Genomic DNA, 21,326 nt, shown 5'->3' on the forward strand with positions numbered 1-21,326 from the left:
GGAGGATTTGAGAGTCGAGGTCTTCATCATGGATCAAATAGAGGACATCCACTGAAAATACTTAAACAACGACCACGACTTGACAAACACAGTGAATGGATTCAAAGCCAAAATTGATCCGTTATTAAGGCAAATGGGGGGGGGCACATGAGCCAGTGAAGGCTCACTGTCCCGATCCTAGTGTAGTGACGTGATGCATCCTACGACCGGTCACACACTGATCAAATAAATCTTCAAGTTCCTGTAGTTGGCAAGCGTAGTTCGCAAGGGTGTCCCTGCCAGCCAGCGGTCAGCCAATCAGGAACTTGGAAAGCTCCTCACGTTCCCGCCAGCCTCCCTTAAAAGGTCGGCGTTTCGCCGAGATGGGCAGAACAGTACCGGCCAGCACACACAACAACATCTCCTCGTCCAATCTTCTAGCCGTCCCATCGAGCCTCGCCGTCATCATCTGCTACCGCCTCGCTGATGTTAGGCTCCACGTCCAGCTACAACCATAGGCTCCACAAAGCTGTGGCCTTAGTCCGAGCTTCACCAATATTTCTCATGTGACACTTCTAGTGTCGCACCTTGTGGCTAATTACCAAAAGAAAGAGATTAGATATTTTCATTTGTCCTGCCGTTGTTCCGAACTAAAACTACTACACTAGGAAGACCATCTCAATAGCAATACTACTAAGGTGGCGCTGATAAGATACCAGTAAGATTAACCCTTTCCATTCTAGTGTCCTTTACCCTTGATTCTGGTTGTTGTCAGATAATTATAATAATTTTGGTGATATACTGGTTCTAAGCCTAAGGGGCCTATAGACTGCCCAATTAATAGCTCCCGTACATTATGGCATGTATCCCTTTACTGTGGCTACTACCAGGCTATTTCATATATTTTAGAGCCATTTTCTAGGTACCGTATGAATTTATGGTTAACGCAACGTTCTTAGCTCCAGTTCCAGTGAATCGAAGTGTCAACAAGACAACACTGTACATAGATTGGTGTTGTTGTTTCGAATCGTTGTGAGTCTACTTGGAACTCGGCTTAGAAAACATTGAAAACAGTGCACAAGATTCAAAATGTCAGTTTTGTGTTTGCCTGATGAAATTCTTCACCTCATTTTCAAGAAATGTGACTCTGTTGACAGCAAAGATTTGAAGCTGGTTTGCAAACGATTCCTGGAACTGCAAAATGACGATGCGTTATGGAAATATTTTTGTGTCCGAGGTAACAGCATATAGGATATAGAAGAGAATGATGTAGAGCTTAGGGCTTTAGAAATACCTTATTATAGTGTAATAGTGTTTCGTCTCTTTTGAAGATTAGCAGTTGGTTTTGTACATTAACATTTTCATTTATTTTTTAAATCCCAAGCCTAGTTTCAGATAATGTCAGATTTCCAGTGTGGGTAAAATTCCAGAATCACGCAAGCACCAATATTAATTAAACACGAAATTAACATTGTCTAATATTGTAGATATAGCAACCAATCTAATATATCCTAACCTAGTGTAACAATTCCATAGAAAAAAATAGACCTTTGAAATGCAAAAACGAAAAAAATTAAAAATGTACTTGCGTGTTACTGAAGTAATACCCTTATATACCCTTGTAGTTAAATCATTAAATGTCTCATTGTTATACAATAAATGTAATGTGTTAATAAGATTGCATTGAGGACCACAATGGAAATAAGCGTACATGCTTTTTTGTGTTATCCTCAGCAGTTTGCATTTATTATTCTGAACTATGTGTTCTTGTCATTATTTGCACTTCATGTACATTGATTCATTGCCAAATAAAGTCTATCTATCTATATAAATTCAGGCTAGGTTGTTATATCCAATATTCCTTTTGTGACATTTTGACTAGTTTTGATCAGGGAAAATACAAAATTCCAAGTAGAAAAGACAAATATATGTATATAAACTTTAGATATCCACAAGTCCCAGAAATTATTGGAAATTAATCTTCTTGAAGGATATTGACAAAGCATTCAGAAAGACCATCTCATTCCTAGTTTTTATTAGGAGAATATTTATACATTTGAACTCACAAATTACCACTCTGTAACACCATCAGGAGCTGGTAACCAGCTAACTGCTGAGAGAGAGAGTGAGGTCATGTTTGGAGATGCTTAGAAGTTACTGAATTGGTTACTGTTGTCAGTTTACTTATTCTGTCTTAGCAGCGGTGTAATGTGGCTTGTCATTACCTGCGACAAGGCAAGATTGTTGTTCACAACATGTTAGTACTCTACCATGTCCCTCCTAAGGACATGTGTTGTACTTTAAGAAAATAATGATACAAATTAAGTAAAATATGTTCAATTCTAGTATAGTTAAATCAATAACAAGTGGTATGGTCTTAACTTGCAAATGTTCCAAGAACAGTATTGAAGTACATATTATGATGATTACAAAGGCAGAGCATGCCTACAGGAGACCTTTTGGTCCATATCTAGGTCGGATCTCAGTAGACAGTATTGCTAGGTTGGAACAATGTAGATCTCTAATAAATTTTGATTAAATTTTTATCTGATATTACTACATTTTCCCTATGTTTCTCTCTCTCTCTCTCTCTCTCTCTCTCTCTCTCTCTCTCTCTCTCTCTCTCTCTCTCTCTCTCTCTCTCTCTCTCTCTCTCTCTCTCTCTCTCTCTCTCTCTCTCTCTCTCTCTCTCTCTCTCTCTCCCCCTCTCTCCTCTCTCTCTCTCTCTCTCTCTCTCTCTCTCTCTCTCTCTCTCTCTCTCTCTCTCTCTCTCTCTCTCTCTCTCTCTCTCTCTCTCTCTCTCTCTCTCTTCTCTCTCTCTCTCTCTGTCTCTCTCTCTCTTCTCTCTCTCTCTCTCTCTCTCTCTCTCTCTCTCTCTCTCTCTCTCTCTCTCTCTCTCTCTCTCTCTCTCTCTCTCTCTCTCTCTCTTTCTCTCTCTCTTCCCCCTCTCTCTCTCTCTTTCTCCCTCTCTCTCTCTCTTTCCCCCCTCTCTCTCTCTTTCCCCCCCTCTTGCTCTCTTCCCCCTCTCTCGCTCTCTTTCCCCCTCTCTCTCTCTTTCCCCCCTCTCTCTCTCTTTCCCCCCTCTCTCTCTCTTTCCCCCCTCTCTCTCTCTTTCCCCCCTCTCTCTCTCTTTCCCCCCTCTCTCTCTTTCCCCCCTCTCTCTCTTTCCCCCCTCTCTCTCTTTCCCCCCTCTCTCTCTCCCCCCTCTCTCTCTCTTTCCCCCCTCTCTCTCTCTTTCCCCCCTCTCTCTCTCTTTCCCCCCTCTCTCTCTCTTTCCCCCCTCTCTCTCTCTTTCCCCCCTCTCTCTCTCTTTCCCTCTCTCTCTTTCCCCCCTCTCTTTCCCCCCTCTCTCTTTCCCCCCCTCTCTTTCCCCCCCTCTCTCTTTCCCCCCTCTCTCTTTCCCCCCTCTCTCTTTCCCCCCCTCTCTCTCTCTTTCCCCCCTCTCTCTCTCCTTTCCCCCTCTCTCTCTCTCCTTTCCCCCTCTCTCTCTCCTTTCCCCTTCTCTCTCTCCTTTCCCCTTCTCTCTCTCTCCTTTCTTTCCCCCTATCTCTCTCTCCTCTGTCTCCCCCCTCTCTCTCTCTCTCTCTCTCTCTCTCTCTCTCTCTCTCTCTCTCTCTCTCTCTCTCTCTCTCTCTCTCTCTCTCTTTTTCTTTTTCTTTAAACTTGTGCATGGGATAACCACCCCATAACCCCTATCCCTACCCCCACAAACCCAAGCACCCCGACTGTCTTGGTTACTTCCAGTCCTCCTCTGGAAGACAATTCTTCTGAGCCTATGACTCCAGTTCTAAAGCCTCTCTACAATGGTAATTGTGTGAGGTGGTCTTTATTTGTGCCTTATAGTTATATTTTAGTTCTTGATTTTCCCATAACTTATCTAGCCTTATCAAGTTGCAGCTTCTATGCCCCACTTGGGTAGAGTGTCGCAATTATTGGTTACTCATAATGGATATTTTTTTTTCTTAAATTATTTCCTCCTCGCTTCATTAAGATCTTCCAATCATGTTCTCTGATGGTGGTATTACCTCTCAAGGTGAAGAGACCCTCAAAGCATTCCTCATCATAATTCCCTCAGATAATTTTAAACACGCATGATATAGGTACAGCACCCATACTATTTTTCTTGGCTAGGAATATGGCCGTATCCTGAGCATGTGCAAATGCAAAGTCACTGCCATATTCATAGCCATTCATAATAGCAAATACAGCATTGTATCCATTGTGTGGTATTTGCCATTATGATCAACTGTTAACCTATTAACCTAACCTAACCTATCTAACCAAACATAATCTAACCTAAATTAATCTACTATACAGCTTACAATGATGTTCTTGTTCATAAGTTTGAAATGCATTTTGCAACTTTTCAAATTAAATAGATTTGGAATTAACTTCAAATTTCACCAGGAGGGGCTCATCAGCTTCAGCCATTTTGAGGTGGACGGAGCCACGGAGGTGGAACTCAGTTTGATCATGTACAGAAGTGTGCCATACTCATAGCCTTGAAAATTTGGAGTATGGCTGCAGTACCTCTAACCAGTTCAGATTTTAAAAGACTCAATCAGATTGCTAATGTGGAGCTGGTTGAAATTATGTGGCCATCTGTCATGCTTGATGTGCCACACATACCTTGCACCTAATGGTTATTAACCTCCCAGCACTTTATTCATATTTGATCCATTCCCTGTTCTGGTCTATCTCTGTAGTCCAACCCTTCCTAGTAACTACACAAATCAATGAAATTTTTAACACTGTGACAAAATTAAACAATCCAGTCTACATAAATCCAGATACAGCTATTCCACAATAAATCCACGTAGAGTAAAATTTAAATCACATGTAAACATAAATGAATCCAAAGTCACAATAAGACCAGTGTCTCAATAAAATCCATGACAAATTCATAATATTCCCATGGCCACAGCATTGAATGATCAGTTCATGAGTAGAAAGCAACGATGCAGCTACAGCGCACATGTAAGGATATAAGTAATTGACCACATGCATGCATACATTGTCACATCACTGCACTCATCAAAACAATACTTACAATGGTCAAAGTACAGCCACTAGTGTGTTGTGTACATGTGTGTAGAACTGTGTGGTTAGTGTGCAGTACAGCATAGTGCATGCTGGGAGTATGCATGGAGTGTGTGGCTTGGCAGTCTGTACAAGTGCATGCACGTACATTATAGGTGCGTGTTTTTGTATTGGCACTTCAGAGGCACAGCTAGCTTAGTAATTCAGATTACAGGGCTAGCTGAGTATGAATGAATTCACCCATAAACAAGTATATTTCTATTTGCATTGCAGCAGCTGCAAATCATAAAAAATACACACCTGAGCTTTCGAGCTGTCAACATCTATGAACTTGAGCTCCGAAGGCTGCCGAATAAGATGAAAATTCTCAATAGGGCAAGGGAAACAGGAGGACTGGTTAATATTGAATGATTTCTCTGCGGTGTTAAATTTATTTAATAAGAGAAAATGCAAGAAAATAAAAACAATTATTTTGAGCTCAATGTTGACTTGAAAGCAGAGCCATCTAGGGGCGCCATGCCAAGGTCTAATGTAAACAGAGGATATGAAATTCCAGGAAGATTTTGACTGTATAATGATTCCTTTTCTGGTTTTGGTAAATATGAAAGAAGAAATTTGGGTTGAATCTTAGACATGGAAAGGGTAATGAGTAATAATGGAAAATGGTGGGAGAATGAATTCAAAGAACTAAGGAAGGATATTGTAGAATTAATGGAATGCTTAACCCAAGCTAACAGTGAGATACCTGATCTGAAGAAATCAAATTCTGAACTAAAGATGAGTTCAAGGGATTAAAAAATTATATAATGAAAGTTAAATGTGAAAATGAAAAGATGAAAATTAATGATAATGCCAATAGTGAGGACTTGAAAAAGAGGTAAATAACAAAATACAGGCAATGTCTGAAAGAATTGTAGAAAACTTAGGTGAGGAAAGTATGTAAAAGATTAAGAAATGGAATGAAAACAGAAAATGAAGAAATTGCTTTTAAACAAATAGTACGACAACAGATGCAGGAAAATGCAAAGGATACAATCATTCAAATAATTAAAGAAAAGGCAAATTGGGTTAGAGATACAGTGGATAGGATAAAATGTATTATATATGGACTAAAGGAAAAACATAGTCTGGTGAGATGCATGAGAGAAAAAGCAGAAAAAGAAACAGCGATATCAATTCCAAAAGAAATACAAGATAGTGACCAGGAAGTAGAGAAAGATATAGGAGTGTATAGAATGGAACAATATTTTAAGGAAATAGACCCCTAAAAATAAAACTAAGATTGCAAATGGTAGTAGAAGTCATATTAGAAAAAGCAAGTTGGCAAAAAATGTACATTACAACAAGATATGTATAAAAAGAGAAATGAGTGTTGAGGAAATAGAGAGAAGACAGTAAAAGGTGAAACTAAGGGGAAAAAATGCAAAGAGAATGGAGCCCAAAAGCAAGGAGTTCTATTGGAGTATCATAGGCTTAGAAAGTGGTACAACAGAGTGGGAAAAACAAAAACAGAAAACAGTATGGAGAAAGAAAAAAATTAAAAGTGGCCTACATTAACATTGAGAGATTAATCTTAGGATTGAATGAACTAAATGATTACCTGTCAGATGAAGAACCAGACATAATGGGAATTGTGGAAACAAAGTGAAGGGGTCCAATAGTGTTGGACACTGGTTATACAATTATTGGATTAAAAACAGAAATGAGAAACAGGGAGGAGGAATCATGTTCTTGGCCAAGAATAACTTGAATGTAACGAAGGTTACTGAGGGTAAAAACAGTGTTGAAATGATCATGATAAAAGTTGAAGACAGCAACATGAAAAGTAAAAAGTTTGTGGTGGTGTATGTGCCCCAAAAATGGGCTCTTGGAAAGAGAACGAGCATTCAAAAATGTTAGATGATACAGGGCATTCATTAAATGAGACACTAAAGGATGGAGGTAACCTTGTACTTATGGGGGATTTTAACTGCAAAGATATCTGTTGGGAGATGACTGAAGGGTGGAGAGGATCTATGGGGAAATGTATTACTGGATTCAATAAGATACCACATAAGAATTAATAAGAATTGAAATAATAGGAGGAATACAGGGTAAGCTGTTGGAATGGATGAAGGACTTCTTAATTGGAAGAAAAATGAGAGTGGTACTTAGAGACAAAAATTCGAACAGGGAAGATGTGAAAAGTGGTGTCCCTCAAGGCTCTGTTTTGGCTCCTTTAATGTTTGCTATATAAATGATATGGATGAGGGAGTGAATTGTTACATGAACTTTGCTGACAGTGCCAAATTACTCAAGAGAGTAAAAACAGAAGAAGATTGTAGATCACTCTAAGAAGACCTAGACAAAATATGGGAATGGAGTCAGAAATGTGAGATGAACTTCGATATTAAGAAATGTAGCATAATAGAATTTGGAAAAAGCAAAAATTAGTACCAGGTCAATACAAAATTGGAAACAAAGAAGTCAAAAAATTCAATTCAGAAAGGGACCTGGGAGTAATCCTCCCAAGTGACTTGACACCTGACAGACATGTAAACAAATTATTTGGAGAGACTTTTAACTTATTAAGATCAATGAAAGTGGCCTTCAACTACATCGATGAGGAGATGGTTAAAAAATAGTGGTTACACTGATAAGACCTAAACTAGAATATGCTGCAACATTGTGGGCACCCAGCACAAAGAAGAACATAAGAAAATTAGAAAGAATCCAAAGAGCAGTGACAAAAATGGCACCTACACTGGCAAATCTGACATATGAACAAAGATTGGAGAAACTACATCTGTCAACACTGGAACAGAGAAGAGAAAGAGGTGATTTATTGACCATTTACAGAATTATGAAAGGGATGGAAATCCTCAATAGAGATGACTTATTAAAGTGGGACAGAAGAGAAACAAGAGGACACGAAAAGAAACTAAAGAAGGACACTTATAGAAGAGACCTGAAAAAGAATAGCTTCCCACATAGAATGATTGATGTCTGGAGCAAACTGAATGGAGAAACAGTGAATGCCAAAACTATACACAATTTTAAGAATAAACCAGATGCAGAGAGATATGGAAATGGGTCACTATGAGCATAGCTCTTGTTCTGTAAAATACAACTAGGTAAAATGCATACTAGTGTAGCCACCCCTTCTCTCCCTCATTCTCTCTTCACTCCTGAGAACCTCCCAACTACACTTCCAAACTCATACTCACCCCTCCCTTTCAACCTAGTTTCACTCAATGCCAACACATCCATCTTTCTTCTCACAATCTTACTGCCTATCTCTTCCCTTTTATTCTCATCTGTACCACATCCATGCACATTACAAGACCCAAACCTTAGGGTACTGGTTGGAAAACTCGTAGACCCTCTTATGCCTTTACTTTTTTTTGTGGGGCTACAGGGAGAAGGATGCCTAGTTTTATCCCCATTCTGTTTTTTTTGTTACCTCGTATGACTCAAGTGGAAAAACTTGGTGGCAGTATTCTTTTCCCCCACCACATGGTTTGGCAAAAAAAGGAAATGAATATTCAGAGAAATGGTACAAGACAGTAACAAGGACTTGAGGAACAGAGATTTCCTCTATCACAGACAAAATGATGCATGGTTCTGGTCCATAGGGGCACCCCATATAGACCCTAAAGCATCATTTGCATGCTTTTTTTAGCCACAATAACATATATATGTGTGTACACACATATATATATATATATATATATATATATATATATATATATATGTATATACTGTATATATATATATATATATATATATATATTTGTGTATATATATATATATATATATATTTATATATATATATATATATACTGTGTCTATATATATATATATATATATATATATATATATATATATATATATCTATATATATATATTTATATCTATAGGTATATATATATATATATATATATATATATATATATATATATATATATATATATATATATACAGTGTCCACAAACAATTGTTGACATTTAGGATTTTAGGACAATAAAAATGAAAAGTAGTACTTACTGGCCTTTTATTTCCACTTTGGTGCTACACTTAATATTTTGACATGTTACCCTTATTCTTGATAACCATTGGATCCTTCTGGGCATTGAATTGGCAAGTTCGGTAAAGTAGGTGGCTTCCATTGTCACCCACATCTTCTTCAGCTCCTTTAGGACAGGGATGATTGTGGGTCGCAACTTTTCCAACTTGTTTTTCATCTGGTTCCAGGCATTTTCAATAGGGTTTAGGTCAGGGGAGTTACTGACCACTCCAAAACACTAATGTTTTGGTCAGAAAGGAAATTCTGCACAGCCTTAGACCTGTGAGAGGGAGCACCATCATGCATGAAGTGGTCACACTCATGAATATCCCAATATAGTTACTTGCTTTCATTGTCACATTTGTGAGGAGAAAGTAGAGTCCACCCCTGTCCTTTTTTCCACTAAAGGGACCCCACACCATCACACTGTCTGGATGTTTTACTGTCTAGACTGTGTACCACGGGTTGTATTTTGACACATCACTTGGTCAATGGATGATCTTGGAGCCTCCCTTAACCAGCCTGAAGGTGCTTTCATCAGTGAACATGACATTCTGCCACTGCTGTGGTGTTCAGTCCTTGTATTTCTTGCAGAATGCTAGTCTTTTCTTCTTCATGGGCTCCATGAACAGCGGCTTCTTGGCAGCATGTTAAACAGGTAACTTAGGTCTTTTTGGAGCTGATGTTGAATGGTCCTGACAGAGACGTTTTTCAGTAGTTCCGTATGCTAATTCTTTAGTCCAATGGCTGTAATGGATGGGTCTGATTGTACTTCTCGTCGTAGGACCTTGTCAGTGCATGCAGAAGTCTTCCTTGGTGCCCCAGAGCCCAGTTTTCTTGGTGGAATGGTACTGGGAGGGAGGGCGGCAGCAGCTTTCTTGAGGGTGTAGATGGCCATCCTTGACACCTTCAGATTCCCTGCTCTTCTCTTCCAGAGCAAGCTTGGTACGCCCCATCTTGAGCTCTGGAAGGCTAGTTGAAGGGCACCAAAGTTCTTGGAGAAGTAAAAAAAAAAAGTGGTGCTGAGGAGCAGCATACAGGGCCACCTCCCTCACCGAGCTCAGACAGATCACTGAAAAAGGGCAGGGGTGGACTCTAATTTCTCCTCACAAATGTGACAATGAAAACAAGTTACTATATTGAGGTTTTGAGGGATCACATGCTCACTTTCTGGGATATTCATGAGTGTGACCACTTCCTGTATGATGGTGCTCCCTCTCACAGGTCTAAGGCTGTGAAGAAGTTCCTTTCTGACCATAACATTAGTGTTTTGGAGTGGTCAGTAACTCCCCTGACCTAAACCCTATTGAAAATGCCTGGAACCAGATGAAAAACAAGCTGGAAAAGTCGCGACCCACAAGCATCCCTGTCCTGATGGAGGAGCTGAAAAACATGTGGGTGACAATGGATGCCACCTACTTTACTGAACTTGCCAATTCAATGCCCAGAAGGATCCAGATGGTTATCAAGAATAAGGGTAACATGTCAAAATATTAAGTGTAACACCAAAGTGGAAATAAAAGGCCAGTAAGTACTACTTTTTATTTTTATTGTCCTAAAATCCTAAATGTCAACATTTTTTTTGCGGCCACTTTATTTATTTATATATATATATATATATATATATATATTATATATATATATATATATATATATATATATATATATATATATATATATATATATATGTTTCAACAAGAACCCAATGTGTTGGATAAGAAGAAATGAAATAGATGATATCCACATATTTCGATCATGGACTGTGATCCTCTTCTTCTTATCCAACACAATGGGTTCTTGTTGAAATTTACGAATGTGTTATGACATTACTTTGTAGATATATATATGTATATATATATGTTTATGTATTTATATTCATATATACATATATGTGTGTGTGTATATATACATGTATATATACATACACATATATACATACACATATACATATATTCATATATATGTATATATGGTGATTATTCATCATGACAAATTTGAGGACAGAGAGGAAAGAAGTTGCTACATTTACTAGAAGATGCCCCCCGCCCCCCTCATATACGTGGAATCCTTAAAGTGCATAAACCAGGCATCCTACTGAGACTCATAACATCAGGAATTGGTAGTGCACCACACAGATTAACCAAACAGTTAGCCAAAACACTTTCACAAATGTTAGGAACAATAAGTGTGGAACCCATGTAAAGAGTTCAGGAGATATGATAAATAGATTAAAAGATATACAATTTAAAGACAAGAAACTATACAACCTAGACATAATATTGCTCTTTACAGATATTCCAAGAAATGGAGCTCTCAACACTATAAAAAGAGTAACAGAAATGATAGAAGAAAATAAACTACCCATTCCAAAACTAAATTATTTACAAGTAATCTCATTATGCATTAACTTCAATCCCTTTGTATTCAACCAAGAAGAATATAACAACACTACAGCTTCCCTATGGGGTCACCATTTAGTGCAATAGCTGCTAATTTTCTCTTGAAGACGTTAGAAATAGACAACATACAAAGAATAATAGGCAGACAAACCACATGGCTAAGGTATGTAGACGACATATTAATCATAACACCTAAAACAACAAACATCCCAAATAAAGTCCGATTATTAAATAATGTACACGAAAAGATAAAGTTCACATTAGAAGAAGAACAAGAAGGGTGCTTATCATTCTTAGACCCAGCCATTATTAGAACAGATTCCTGCCCAAAATGTAAAGTACACAGAAAACAAAACAGCAAAGAAGATTATATCTACTATCAGGTCACAGTGAAAGAATTAAATAAAGTATAATCATTGTATTCTTCCTACACACATAATATGTAGCACAGAAAATATAAAAGATGAAATAAAACAGTTTCAATATTTCAAAACTTAAGATATCCTAAGAGATTGATTATACAGTCAAAATTGAAAACACAAGAAATAATGGAACGGGCAACTAGTAACAAAGAAAAAGAAGAAAATGATAAGAACAATATATTAGTAATCCCAAACTCTACAGTAGTTGCAAAACTAAGAAAATGTGTAGAACAACAACATTAAAATAATTACAAACACAGGACAAAGAATAGGAAAAATAATAACAAACAAAATAATAGACTTTAAAAATGAAAATAGCTTTGTGTGCAAAATCCTCTGGTCCAGTTGCGATCAATCGCACTATGGAGAGAGTGGACAAGGTTTCATAAAATGGACACAATACAAAAATGACATTAGATTACATAGAACCAGCAACTTGCTTGTAACACACATATACAAAACAGGACACACCTAATTGGAAAAACATAGAAATATTACACCAAAGACTCAACAAGAAAATGAGAAAAGTTATAGAAGCTGTAGAAATTAGTAAATATATTTCCATTAACAACCGAGGAGGATTTATCACATGGTCGCTCCCAGTGGCATCACTAGCAATCAACAATTGGAGGAGATGAAAAAGAAAAGAAGGAGGAGCAAACAACATACACAAAATATATAACTGTGTATCCTCTAGATGTAGTACCTTGAAAAAGACAAGTGTTGAAATGTCGGTAATAAAACTTAAAGCTCTTCTCATGTTTCTATTTCCTCCATCCTCAAGTATAATAATAATGATAATAATGATAATGATGATAATAATAATAATATATACAGGGTCTAACAGATATATCCGTACAACTTCTTATCACATGTTTTAAGATTAATATCTCGGGTTATAATAAACAGTTATGAAATTTTCAGTATATTTAGAAAAGGCAATAAGAACAATGATTTCATTCAATGTAACCACCTTCAGCTGTTATGACGCTTTCAACGCGTTTACAAAACTTGGATACAGCGTTGATGATCTCAGACTTTGATAATGAACCCACAGCCTTCTTGATGTCTGTCTTCAGGGTTGTTATACTTCTGTGTGGCTTGTCACATGCCTTGGCCTCAATTCGCGCCCAAAAATAATAATCTAAAGGGTTTAGGTCTGGCGAATTTGAGGGCCACAACTCTTTGTTCCAGAACTGCACATTTGACCCTTTGAGAAGGTTGGTGGTCCTCTTCGCTGTGTGGGCTGGAGCCGAGTCTTGTTGGAAGACAAACTGGTTGCCACTAGCCTTATCTTTCATCCAGGGTATTATTTTCTCTTCTAGAACTTTGCAATAGACAACGGCATTGACTTTCTCCTTGTTGTTGAAGAAGTGAGTGAAGACGTCCCCCTCAGTTGACACCACACAGAGCACCATGACACTTGCTGGTTTCTTCGTCGTTGTCTTGTGTTGAACCTCTGAGGATGAGGAGGCTATCCAGCGATCATTCCGGCTATTGAAAGTCGCATCAACCGTGAAAATCTTCTTGTCGGAAAAAAACTTGATGACTGAGCCATTCGATTTCATCCAGTTCAACAGCTTTTGGCACCTGGTCAAGCGGATTTCTTTCATTTTTTGTGTCAAAAGATGTCTTTTTCCTTGTGAGAATGAGGTTAATCCCAATTTCTTTAATGCTCTGTGAATTGTCATTGTGCTGACACCTCTCTTCTTTGCCAATGTCGATAATGGTAAGGCTGGATTTGCATTGACACTTCTCTTGAGACCAGCTAAAAAGCGAGGTGTTAGAATTCTGCCCCTTCTGGGCTTGTGAGCAGCTCGTTGGTCTTCACCGGTCTCATCAAAACGTTTACAAACATCGTAAACAGTTTGTCTGGAGTACTTTAGCATCCTTATTATGGCGCTAGGAGTGTGACCCGCGCGACGAAGTTCGCATATGGCTGAACGTTTGGCTTGTTCCATTGCTTAATGTTTATTGCACCGGTGCTAGTATACAACTGGCTAAATTATTAGACAAATGGAAGTATCTGGAAACAATCAGAATTGCCATATGTTACTTTTTAAGTGCTTAAAACCTCTTCAAAGTTTGTACGGATTTATGTTATATGTATATAAGTATATATATATATATATATATATATATATATATATATATATATATATATATATATCATGTATATATATATATATACACATATCCATAAGAGGCCCAGCAGCCAAAGCTAATTTACTCTCAGCATTTCATTACCTGGAAACTTGTCCACTCTTGAATATACAGAACAGACCAGAAGACATCCTTTCAGGCAATATCAGTTTTTCATCTATGCACAACCACTCTCCACACATCTCTTGCTCTCTCCCATCCCTGCTTGACAGACAATTCCCTTGTACCCTAGGCCCACTCCACCCCATTCATCCATCCATCCCATTCTGTTCTTAGTCTTCCTCTCAAGTTCATTCCATCCACCTCTGCCTTCCCCACACATTTTGCTAGTCATTCTTCACTCCTAGTATTCTATGCTCATCTCTATCTGCCAGCTCTTTCTCCACCCAGACTCTATGCTGCACAGCCTTTCTCTATTCATCCATGGAACCCCCATCATACTTCATAGATACCTCATTTCAAATACATTTAAACTCGTCATTTCTGCCTCTCTTAAAGTCCAAGTGTACAAACAGTGTTGTGAGCACAATTGCCCCTTTGTATAGTCTGTTCTTTGTGATCATCCCCAGATAGCTATTTCTCATAATACTTTTTATTTCCCCAAGACATTTGCTTACTTCCGTTACTCATTAGGATTGCTTCTGACCCAGGCAGTGAGCAGGGAACCAGGGTAACCCTTCATCCAGGAACTAAGAAAAAAGGAACAACAGATAGGTGTGGGATGGGTGAAGGGTGGGTGTATGTCTTGGGCGGCCACCCCCTGTATAAGGGGAAAGGGCCTTTTACTCTGTATGTGTATACATACATTATATATATATATATATATATATGTATATATATATATATATGTATATATATGTATATATACATGTATATATATATACATATACAGTATATATATATATATATGTATATATATATATACAGTATATATAATATATATATATATATGTATATATATGTATATATATATATATATATATATATATATATATATATTGGGGAGGAATAGGTGGGGGTGGGGGAGAGGGAGTATGTGTGAGAAATATTTGATGGTGCCCGAAGGGATTTCTCCCCATCTCCTTTTCTGCATGAGGGGACGGAGAGGGGGGGGGAGGTCACAGATTTGATGAAGCGGCCTTGCTGTGGATGTGCTGTGCCAAGATAAGAGGGAAGGAAGGGGGTGGAGGGGGGTGGGGTGTGATGGGGATAGGGTTAGTGGGAGTGGTTTTTGTGCCTTTGTTTTTTGGTTACCTCCCTTGTAAGGGGAAAAAAAGCCTTTGGTGTATGTATGATATATATATATATATATATGTAATATACACACATACACTCACGATTGTTGGATTCATGGCGAAGATTGAAACTCTGGGGGGAAAAAAATTGCAAATTTGAATGACGAGGAAGTACCTGTGTTGTATTAGCAGGGAAGGGGAAAGCTTGTGGTGTAGTGGGAAGGTGAAGAAAAAGGAGAAGGGGAGGGATTACTGAGGAAGATGGAAGAAAATGAGGAAGGGGATGAATGGGCCCCGGACATCAGAAGATATGTCAACAAGAGATGTGCAGATGACAGAGGTGAAGTTGAAGAAATTAGCAAAGGCGTAAAAATTAGAAATATAGATAAGAGCTGTGGAATAGAAAGTGGAGATGATTATTTCTATGGATTTAATGAGGGAGGAGATGACAACCTCCACCGATTAGAAAGTCTAGAGGAAAAACTAGCAAAAATGAACAAATCATGGGAGGTTAGGTTCAGTCAACTTGAACTGATTACACAGAGTTGATAAATTGGAAGAACTAAAGAAGGAGAACCAAAACCTAAATAAAGAAATAGAAGAATTAAAAAGACAGTTAAAAGAAGTAAAGGATGAGAATGAGGAATTAAAGAATAATAATGAAGAGAATAAAGATTCCATAGAAAAAGAGGTAAGTGGTTGGAAAAAGGTTCAGGAGAATAGCAAAATTGAATTTAGAGATATAGTGAAACAACAGATGAAGGAATACACTAAGGACAGTTATTAAAGTGAGAGAGAAGGAAAATATAGTAAGGGACTTAGCAGATAAAAAGAAATGTATAATTATGTTAGGAAAGGAAGAGAAACATAGTCCAAATAGGACTACAAGAGTAAGAGAGGAGAAAGAGTGAACAGGGTACTAAAAATATTTCAAGAAGGTGAACAGGAAATAGGGAAAGAAATTGAAGAAATATATATAGACTGGGGAAATATAATATAGACAAGACCAGATCAATTAAGGTTAAATTCAGGTCACAACAGCAGAGAATGCATGATAAAAAACAGGAAAATTAACAAAGTTATCAGTACAAACAGGTATGGATAAAAAGAGAGATGAATAAAGAGGAAAGAGAGGAAGAGAAAACAAAAAGAATCGAAGCTAGGGAAAAAACAAGAACAGAACAGAGTCAAAGAGAAATTCTATTGGAGAGTAGTGGATATGAAAGTGAGGAAATGGTTCATAGGAGAGAAAAACAGAAAACAGGATGGAGGTAACAGAAAATTAAAAGTGTCCTTCACAAATATAGATGGATTAATAACAGGCTTGAATGAACTGAATGATTACCTGATGGAAAAGGAACCTGACATAATGGAAATTAGAGACAAAATTGAAAGGTCCATTACCACCCAACAGTGTAGGACATGGTGTATATAATTATTGGATTAGAAACAGAGAAGTAAAACAAGGGGGTAGTTATGTTCCTGACTAAGAATGATATAAATGTGAGGAATGTTACATATGGAAAGAAGTGGAAATGATTATGATGGAAATAGAGGACAGGGACAAGAAGAGCAGGAAGTTTGTGGTAAATTATGTGCCTCCTAAAATGGCTTCGTGGGAAGAGAGTGAACACAAGAATATGTTATAGAAGACACAAGGATAACACTAAATAAGATAATGGAAGATGGAGGAAGAATAATTATAATGGGTGACTTTAATTGTAAAGAAATCTGCTGGGAAGAAATGACAGTGAAGGGTGGAGATGACCTATGGGGAAATGTAAAACTTGATATGATTATAGAACATACAATGACACAATGGATTCAAGAGAATACTAGGTATAGAAATGAGGAAGAGCCATCGAGACTAGACCTAATAATCACATCAGAACCTGAAATAGTGGACGAGATTGAATATAAGACACCACAAAGTAAAAGTGACCACATATTTGTAGGACTGGTACTAAACGAAGAAAAATACATGAGAAAAATGAACAATATAGAATGAAAAGAATGATGTATGGATTTTTTTTTTTTTTTTTTTATGATTTTTTTTATTATTATTATTATTATTTTTTCCAAAAAGCATACTGGGAAAGGATATACAAAGAGGAAACAACAGTAGAAGAGAAATGGAAAATGTTGACAAAAATTTATAAGGAAGGAGTGGAAAAGTATGTTCCAAGACAAAAACAAGAAAAAGGATATGTAAAATGTTAGTACAAAAGATGCAGAGTTAAAAGATAAGAGAGATAAAGCTTGGATAAAATGGAGGAAAGACAAAAAAAAAACCAAAATGGAAAATATATACTGATTATAGAAATGAATATGTACAAGTGCGCAGAGAAGAAAAAAGAAAATATGAAAAGGATGTCATAGAAAAATGTAAAGATCAAACAAAACTATTTTATAGATTTGTTAACAACAAGGTGAAAAACAAGTATTAGTGAAACCACAACAAGGAGGAATAGAATACACAGAGGAAATAGGAATGGCAGAAGTTATGAACAAGCATTTTAAATCAGCGTTTACGAGGGAGAACATACAACTTAGAGATGTCGAGTGGGAGGGGAAAGTCCCCCTATGCAAGAGATAGAAGTAACAAAGAATGAAATAATGAATCACTTGAGTAATCTCGATGTCAGAAAATCGCATGGTCCAAATGAAATGGCAAACTGGATTTTGAGAGAATGCAGGAACGAACTAACAGACAAAATACATAGTCTAATAAGCAGTTCATTGAAGGAAGGAAAAGTTCCAGAAGATTGGAAAAGAGCATATATAGTACAAATATATAAGGGTGGAAACAAAGAAGACCCTACAAACTATAGACCAGTCTCTCTTACAAGTACGATAGCAAAAAGTTTGTGAAAGAATGGTCAAAATTAGATGGGTACAACATTTGAAAAAAAAAAAAAAAATGTACTAAATCTGAGGCAGTTTGGATTTAGACAAGGAAGATCATGTGTCACAAACTTGATGTGTTTCTATTCAAGACTAATAGATATAATACAGAAAAGAGATGAATGGGCTGATTGTGCATTTCTAGGCCTGAAAAAAGCTTTTGATAAGGTGCCACATAAGAAATTGCTAAAGAAATTAGAAACTGTAGGAGGAATACAGGGCAAACTACTTAAGTGGATGGAAGAGTTCTTGCATGAAAGGAAAATGAGAGTGGCATTTACCTAGTTGTATTTTATGGGAAGGGAGCTATGCTCATAGTGACCCATCTTTGTAGCTTTCAGCATCTAGTTTGTTCTTAAATTCTTGTATGGCTTTTGCACATACTATTTTTCTTTGTCCAATTTGTTCCAGACATCCACCACCGTGTGTGGAAAACTATTTTACAGATCTCCTCTATAACTATCCTTTTTGAGTTTCTTTTCATGTCCTTTTGTTTTTCTTTTATCCCACTTTAATAAGTCTTCTCTGTCAAGGACTTCCATGCCTTTCATGATTCTGTAAATGGCCAGTAGATCTCCTCTTTCTCTTCTTTGTTCCAGGGTTGGTAGTTCCAGTTTGGACAATCTTTGTTCATATGTCAATTTTAAAAGTGTTGGTGCCATCTTTGTAGTTGCTCTTTGGATTCTTTCTACATACATATACCAAAAGCTTTTCCCCCCCCTTATAAGGGAGGTAGCCAAAAAACAAAGGCATAAAAGCCACTCCCACCCATTCCATCCCTATCACACTCCACTCCCCTCCACCCTCTTCCCTCCCTCTTATCTTGTGTTGGGTGTCCATAGTGTCTTATCAGTGTGACTAATATTTTCTTTACCATTACCTCATCTAAGTAGTTAAAGGCCACCTTTATTGATCTTAGTAAATTGTTGGTTTCTCTGACTATTTTGTTAATATGCTTGTCTGGTGACATGTCTTTGTTAAAAATTACTCCTAGGTCCTTTTCTGAGCTAGCTTTTTTTTACTTCCTTTGTGCTAATTTTATATTGTCTCAATATTTTATTTTTACTTTTTCCAAACTCTATTATACTGCATTTCTTGATGTTGAAGTTCACCTTCCACTTTTGGCTCCATTCCCAGACTTTGTCCAGGTCTCTCTGTAGTGATTCAGTCTTTTTCTGTACTTTAGTAGTTTTGTGTCATCTGCAAAAGTTCATATAACATTCTGCACCTTCATCCATGTCATTTGTATATATGGCAAACATTATCGGGTGGTTCTCCACTTATCATTTCATCCCAGGTCAAGTTTTTGTCTCTAAGTACCACTCTCATTTTTCATTTAATTTTCATATTTCATTTTATTCACAATTTCAGTCTCTGATGTAAATATTAGGTCTAGTCTTGACGGTTCTTCATTGTTTCTATATCTGGTATTTTCCTTTACCCTTTGAGTTATTGTGTATTCAGTGGTCATGTCCAGTAGTATATTTCCCCAAAGGTCCTCTCCACCTTTCACTGTCATCTCTTCCTAACATATTTCTTTTGAGTCACCCATAATTACTAGAAAAAGAGATTGACTACAGGATCAAGTTGGCGTGGAACAATTGGTGGAGAGTATCAGGGGTGCTATGTGACAAAAAGATAAGTGCCAGAGTAAAAGGAGAGGTGTACAAGACAGTAGTGAGACCAGTGTTGTTGTATGGAGCGGAGACATGGCACTGAAAAAGGTACCAAAAAGGAAGCTGGATGTTGTAGAAATGAGGATGTTGAGGTGGATGTTTGGGGTGATGAGGTTGGATAGGATAAAAAAATGATAGGATCCATGGTACTGTGAAAGTGCAGGAAAGGAGATAACATTGGTTTGGCCATGTCAAGAGAAGAGATGAAGACTATGTGGGAAAGAGAATGATGGAGATGGTGGTACAGGGGCAGACGCAGGCAAGGGAGACCCAAGCTGCGCTGGAAGGACAGACTGAGAGAGGACCTTAAGGAGAAACAGCTGGAGGAGGAGCAGGTGATGGACCAAAACCAATGGAAATGGCTAGCGAGGAATGGTGACCCCATATGAAAATGGGAAATGTCAACAGGAAAAGAAGAAGAATTACTATATTTCCTCCTTTCAGTAATTCATTTAATGCATGCTTTGTGTCTTCCAACATTTTGGAATGGTCACTCTCTTTCCAAGAATATGTTTTTGGAGGCACATATATCACAAAAAAATTTCTGTTTTTCATGTAATTTTTTTCAACTTTTATCATAATCAATTCCACATTATTTTCTTCTGTTATCTTAGTCACATTTAAGCCTTTCTTAGTAAAAAAACATTACTCCACCCTGTTTCTTCTTTCTATTTTTTATCCAGTGATTATATAAACCTTGTCCCACAGTATTTGGTGGTAGTGGACTTTTTAGTTTCATCTCCAGAATTCTCATTATATCCAGCTTTTCTTCCACCAAATAGTTGTTTAATTCATTTAGTCCTGAAATCATGCCAACTATGTTGGTATACATTATTTTTAATTTCTTCTTTTTTGTATCTTGTGTTCCCTTTGTATGTGTGTGTATATATATATATATATATATATATATATATATATATATGTCTATATATATATAATATATATATATATATGTATATATATAATATATATTATATATATATATATATATATATATGTATATATATATATATATATATATATATACCATTTTCTTAGCCTCAGGTCTAGTACTCTCCAAAAACACTTGTTCTTTTTGGTCTCTGTTCTTCTCGGCTTTTAATTTGCTTAATTTCTTAGTGTCTTTTCCCTCTCTTATTGCTCTTTTTTTTATCCATATATTTTTGTAATTTTCACTTTTTGCCAGCTTTGCTGATTTAGATAGTACTTCTGCTATCATTTGAGACCTTAGTTTGATTTTTAGTGGTCTATTTTTTTCATTAGAGTATAGTCCCATTCTATGCAATTCCTCTATTTCTTTTCCCATTTCTTGCCCCTCCTCTTGTATCTCTTTCAGAATTTCTTTTGCAATTTCTTTTCTCTTTGGTATCTAGCTACATTGTGTTTTTCTTTAATACCATAAACTACTATGCAATTTTTTTTTTATCCATTGTGTCTCTGACCTAATTATCTTTTCTTGATTA

At 37.0% G+C, this 21,326-nt stretch overlaps 1 protein-coding gene across 1 annotated transcript in view; it reads left to right on the forward strand.

Moving 5' to 3' along the window:
* The first annotated feature begins 235 nt into the window (after positions 1–235).
* Positions 236–21,326, forward strand: part of LOC143038123 (F-box only protein 31-like) — a 94,468-nt gene continuing 73,377 nt past the window's right edge. Inside the window, exon 1 of the mRNA XM_076207121.1 lies at positions 236–1,216. Within this exon, the coding sequence (XP_076063236.1) occupies positions 1,069–1,216 (148 nt within the window). The 5' untranslated portion in view covers positions 236–1,068. The remainder of the gene's footprint in view (positions 1,217–21,326) is intronic.

Source organism: Oratosquilla oratoria, chromosome 23, assembly GCF_046742065.1.
Source record: "Oratosquilla oratoria isolate Oo_2021 chromosome 23, ASM4674206v1, whole genome shotgun sequence".
In the NCBI taxonomy this organism is placed as follows: Eukaryota; Metazoa; Arthropoda; class Malacostraca; order Stomatopoda; family Squillidae; genus Oratosquilla; species Oratosquilla oratoria.